Source organism: Mustela nigripes, chromosome 1 (genome assembly GCF_022355385.1).
Source record: "Mustela nigripes isolate SB6536 chromosome 1, MUSNIG.SB6536, whole genome shotgun sequence".
NCBI classification, from domain to species: Eukaryota; Metazoa; Chordata; class Mammalia; order Carnivora; family Mustelidae; genus Mustela; species Mustela nigripes.
The window spans coordinates 92,077,915-92,083,797 of NC_081557.1; the positions used below are offsets into that span (position 1 = coordinate 92,077,915).

General features: G+C 46.2%; 1 protein-coding gene across 2 annotated transcripts in view; it reads right to left on the reverse strand.

Annotated features, from left to right (window-relative positions):
- Positions 1 to 5,194, reverse strand: part of PAFAH1B2 (platelet activating factor acetylhydrolase 1b catalytic subunit 2) — a 26,000-nt gene extending 20,806 nt beyond the window's left edge. Inside the window, exon 1 of one of the 2 annotated variants that reach the window (XM_059416592.1) lies at positions 4,991 to 5,194. Coding sequence is in view for 1 of the 2 variants with exons in the window: in XM_059416586.1 (XP_059272569.1) it covers positions 4,991 to 5,007 (17 nt within the window). In the remaining variant the exon portion in view is untranslated. The remainder of the gene's footprint in view (positions 1 to 4,990) is intronic. The other variant, XM_059416586.1, reaches the window with a different exon arrangement.
- Between the last annotated feature and the right edge of the window lie 689 nt (positions 5,195 to 5,883).

The window sequence follows — 5,883 nt, forward strand, 5'->3', positions numbered from 1 at the left end:
CGTTATTTATTTGACAGAGATCACAAGTAGGCAGAGAGGCAGGCAGAGGGAGAGAAGCAGGCTCCCTGCTGAGCAGAGAGCCCGACGCGGGACTCGATCCCAGGACCCTGAGATCATGACCTGAGCCGAAGGCAGCGGCTTAACCCACTGAGCCACCCAGGCACCCTAGATTTAATTTTAAAAAAAGCTTTCTTTATTGCTGTTCAAGCAGCTGTATTAGCCTTAAGACAGAAAAGGGGCAAAGAAGTTTTCCTACTTTATGGATTTCAAAATTACATAACAATTTCACTTTCCACTAATTCAAAAGGCTATTTCCTAAAATTTTAAATAGTTTTCTTTCCCTTTTTTAAAAGGGGGGAAAGGCAGAGGGAAAGGAGGAGAATCTTTTTTTTTTAATTAATTTATTTTTTAAAATATTTATTTATTTGACAGAGAGAGAGAGAAAGTGGGAGAAGGGGTGAAGGGAAAGGGGAGAGAGAGAATCTCAAGGAGACTCCCTGCTGAGCAGGGAACCCCACCTGGGCTGGATCCCAGGACCATGAGATCATGACCTGAGCTGAAACCAAGAGTTGGATGCTCAACCCACTGAGCCACCCAGGCATCCCTTAATTTTGAAAAACCCAACTACTTCATTAGTTTGCTTTCATTTGTTTTCCTGCCTGGAGAGACTCTTAACATATTTGGTATTTCTGAGGTAAAAGTTAACTGACACAAAATCAACTGAGAGACCACTACTGAGATAGAGAAAAATAATCTCTCCTCTCACTATATGAATATAGAACTGAAACTACTGTTCCTGGGGATTGTTGTTAAAGAACAAGAAAGAGTGACATACTACAAATATAAGGGACCTTCATTATCTCTCACCACTTAAAAGATAAAATGTGGGCACTTCAACTTCATTTCAGTTCTTGGGATACAATATTCAATAAATACAATAAATAATTAAAAAAAAATTTTTTTTTATTTGACAGACAGAGATCACAAGTAGGCAGAGAGGCAGAGAGAGAGGGGGAAGCAGGCTCCCCACTGAGCAGAGAGCCCGATGCGGGGCTCAATCTCAGAATCCTGGGATCGTGACCTGAGTCGAAGACAGAGGCTTTAACCCACTGAGCCACCCAGGTGCCCCACAATATTCAGACCTTGAAAAGCTTAAAGAATTTTGACAAACTGGAGGGTGTCTAGAGGAAAGGAGTCAAGCTGGTAAGAAACTGAAAGCCTGTCATATTAGAAACAGCTAAATGAAATAGGCATGTTTATAATCTGTAGGAAAACTGGTTAGGGAAGAGGAAGATAAGAGATAAATGTCGAACTATCTGAAGATTGCTGGGAAGAGATATTAAACTTATTTTGCACGTCCCCAAATAGGAAAGTAGGGCCAGTGGACAGAATGTGCAGTTAGATAAATTTCTAACAAGTATGACTACAAAATGACATCGCCTGTCTCTCACAATAGATTCCCCCAATGGAGAGTCAAAGGGAGGCAAGGTGAACACCAACAAGAAAGCATAAAGTGAACTAAAGCAAATGAGTAAAGACTGGTCCAGATTGGCGGTGCCCAAACATCTTTAATATTCTAGAATCTTTTTGAAGTGTGTCCTATTATATATTTACTTACAAAGTAAGTATATACTTACTTTGTATATACTTACAAAGTAAATATATGAGTTACTGTTAATTTATACATTAAATATTAATAAAGTTTACTCTTTTCTTTTACATAAAAAAATAAATGTAAAAAGAAGTTCTAAATTATTTCCTGTATTCCAATGATTCATCTTCTGTGCACCCCCAGGGAGTGCACATACTCTACTTTCAAGACCAATGGTCTATTTAATTTCTAAAATCTTTCTGGATCTAGGATTCAATTTACTAACATGGATTTTCAAACTTCCTCCAACAGGTAAATAACTGTTGTAAAATAATAATCACAATTAAAATTAAGAACTTACTATTTACAAGACACTGTGCTAAGTGCTTTATTTTTTTATTGATTTTACTTATTTGACAGAGAGAGAGAGAGAGAGACCTCACACAAGCTGAGAGAGCAGCAGATAGAGGGAGAGAGAGAATCAGGCTCCCAGCTGAGCAGGGAGTCCGACCTGGGGCTGGATCGTGGGGGTTCACGACCTGAGCGAGGGTGGGCAGACACCTAACTGACTGAACCACCCAGGCACCCCAGCGCTTTGTTATTTTAATAAAATTGAAGCTCAGTGGGATTTAAAGAATCTGCTCCATGATAGGGAGAGCTGAAACTGGAACTCAGAGTGATAGACTTCTAAAGCCTATCATTCTTGAGCAAAGGATGTTAAGACTCTATATAGAAAAGACATGATAAATTCTCATTTACTAATTTGATTCACTTATACACCTTATCATTACTAACCAAATTTAATGGCATCCTGATACGCTGAGCAAAACACTTTCATATAGGTACTAAACTTCTTCATGGGCAAAATGAAGAAACAGGGACAGAAACAGAGAGAAAAGATGTCACTTATCAGAGGCTACCAGGCAGACAGAATTGAGAGAAGACTGCAAAATATTCCCAATTAGGTAGTCTTTTTTTTTTTTTCCCTAAACTATGAATACAAGGTCATCCTTCCTCCTCAACAAGGGCAAAGTATCTGAGCACAAATTTGTTTCTTTGGGCCTTCAGACACTTGGATTTTGTATTGTTTTGCTAAATCAAATTCTCACAATACAAAGTAGCTTTCAGTTTTACTGATGACTATGGCTTGGTAACATCCTAGAAGAGCAAGTAAAGAAAAACTGAGCCATGAGCCCATGCAGTCTCCTACAAATAAAGCTGGAAATGCATAATCTAGCGATCTATGCATTTAGAAGATTCCAATTTGGGAGTCAAATAAAGTAAACTGCTATATTCTTTATAAGAGAAAATGAAGACTGAATCAGGAGCTATCCAGAGTACAGACTGTGATAGGACACACAAACCTGAATGATTTTGGGTTTCCTGCCTCAGAGCAATACCATACACAACAGTATTGGTAACGGTGAGCCGGTAATCAGAAACATAATAAAAAAAAGTACCAACAGGGAGGTGGATTCTGATTCCCATCTCACCTTCCCGATTCATAATAATCCCTTTGGGGGGGATTATTTTAAGTCACTAACTTCTGATCACAAACGGCAGGTTCAGTTAGAGAAACCAAGTAGAATGGAGATAAAGGTCTGAAGACCAAAAGTTTTGTTAATTTACCAGGAGAGACTATTCCAGGAAATCTTTAATTGTCCATTAAAATATAAATTCTTCGGAAAAATGAGCAACTTGCACATTTCCCAACCTTCCTATATTTTCTATCTTCCTTCTGCCTTAACTAGGACTGTGACAGAGAGCACCAGAATTTCCAGATACTTATACCAGTATGTGGTGTAGCTGGTGTAGCGTGTTTAATCAGAAACCAGTTCCAACAACAAAGAAATATAAATTCTCAAGCTCAGCTGGATCTTTAGTTTAACCAGGAAACAGAGGGAGAAGAAAAGTTGCACCAAGAATTAAAAGATTTAGACTGTGTCCACTCTGACCCAAGATTCTTCATTCTGTTTCAGAGGGAGTTGGCAGGCTTATTCTGAAAGGGAAAAAAGCCTCATCCAGAATGCCCTGCCTCAGTGGGCTGGTGGGTGGGTCCAGGGGTTCCAGCACATCCATAATTTATTATCAAATGCCCGCCCAAGCCAACAAATTAAAGCACAATGATTTCCTACTCCTCCCCTGCTCCCCCACAAGGAGGCAACCTTTATATCAGAACAATGTGCCCAGGAGAATCTAAAGACCCAAGGCTTATCCGGGGCAAAGCTGTATTCAAATGCTCAGGAGAGACAATACTCTATTTTTTGCTCCTCCTTTCTCCACACCTTTATCCCCCTCGCCCCAATTTAAAACTGTACAAAATGAGATCCTAGAGTGGGTGCAGATGACCTTCCCTTTCTCTGCAGGCGCTCTAAAAAAGAAGCCAGAGCTTGAAGTGTTTGCTTTTCTTAAGGTTTGTGCTTCTATCATGGAAAACAACGCAGGCTTGAGAGCTATGAGAAGCAGAACAGTGAGTCACCATGCAACGGGTATATCGCGAACCTGCAGGCCAGAAAGTCTCGATCTGGTATGGTGAATGGCCATGGACGGACCTGGTAAAAAGCACCTGCGAAAATCTGTCCATTGGCCTTTTTAAGCAGCTGGTTGACCTTGGGCAAATCTTCAACCCTGTCTGGGCCTCGTCCCTAAAATGAGGTGCTGGACTACACGGCCCTCTAAGAAACAATCCCTTCGGAGCCGTGACAGTCTGCGGGTTTTTGAACACAGTAGACGAAACGGAGAAGTTTCTAAAGAGTTGAAAATTTTCAACAAAAGGGGAGGACAAAGTGCCCAGTCAACAAACCCCCGAGTAACGGGTCTGGGCCCGCGTTAAAGGCCTCTCCGGTAGGGGGAACGGGAAGGGAGGGTCAGAGGTTTGGGCGCGGGGATGGAGGGAAGAGGCAACAGCTGAGACAGGAGGCAGAAGAGTTGCTACAAACGGGGCTGGAGGCGGCGAACCGCCGGCCACAGCGAGATCGGGTGCCGAGAGGCCTGTTCCAGGGGGGTGGGCCGGGGAGGGACGGCCGTCCCGCCGCCCCGCCACCCTAGTCCTCCTCCGAACCCCTCCCCCGGGAAAGGCGGGTGGAGACCGCGGCTAGCGGCCCAGCCCAGTGGGCAGGTTTGGGGGTGGGGTGCCAGTGGGAGGCTCTAAGGGGGGCGGCGAGCGGTCCGGGGGGTGCCGGGGACAGCGCGGGCGGCTGGGAAAGCTGCGCAGGGCCACGAAGAAGGCGCGCGCGCGCGAGGGCCCCGAAGGGTCGGCGGGGAGGGGGGAGGTGGCGCGGGGGAGGGGCCCGCACAGTGGGGGAGGGGAGGTCGCGGGCCTCTCACAATAACAAATCGCAGGCCCTTCCGACCCCCACCTCTAAGCCGCCGGTTTCCCGCGACCCTGGCTGCACTCACTCAGGCAGAGGGTCCATGCGGGCCCCAAGCGGCTGCGGCGTCGGCGGGTGGCGCGTCTGTCGCTCGCTCAGTCCCGGCGGCCCCGCTCCGGCGCGTCCCTCCTCGGGCCCCAACACCGCAGCAGCGCCCCCACTTCCGGTTCCCCTGCCACTCAAGCAAATGGCTTCCGGAAGTCCCGCCTCATCCTGCGCGGCCTCCGCGTGGCTCCTCGCTGCCCGCCTTCCCTATCTGCGGGCACTCGCTGCAGGCGCGCAGGTGCCTTGCCACGCCCCGCGAGGTTCTCCGCATTGTTCTCTGTCCTGACCTCTTTTTGCACAGTCTGCGTGAGGTGAAAACTATCTTTCGTCCAGCTGCATCCTTCAATCCTGCGTGAATGTCACCGCGGAGTGGAGGTGGCATTCGGGACAATGTGGCATGACCTCACACTGACGCCATTCCTCTCTCACCCAGCCAACCTGGCTCCTTTTCTCCACCCCTTGGAATAAACCAGATTGCTGCAACTGGGAGGGAAATAGGGCCCCAAGGTTAATGAGACAGTCTGTTACATTATGAGTGGAATTTCTGTTTCTGTGATGAATGCACGGATGTGGGGGCACCGCCTCTTAAGGTGATATAGGGGGCTGGCGAGTCCTTTCCTTAACAACCCATCCAGTTTAAGGGAAGACACACATGTACAAAGTCAACACTAAAAAGAGTACTTGCTAAATGCTATATTAATGCGGGACCTATAAGAGTAGAGAAGGAGGGCGAAAGATGGACGCAGACTTAGGGCAGCGAGAGGTTTGGTAGAACACAGCCCTGAGCTGGCCCTTTAAGGCTGGACATGGACAGACCTCATTCAGACTCATGCCAGGTAGTAGGTAGAGCCTTCCAGCGCTCTGAAATGACGGGGT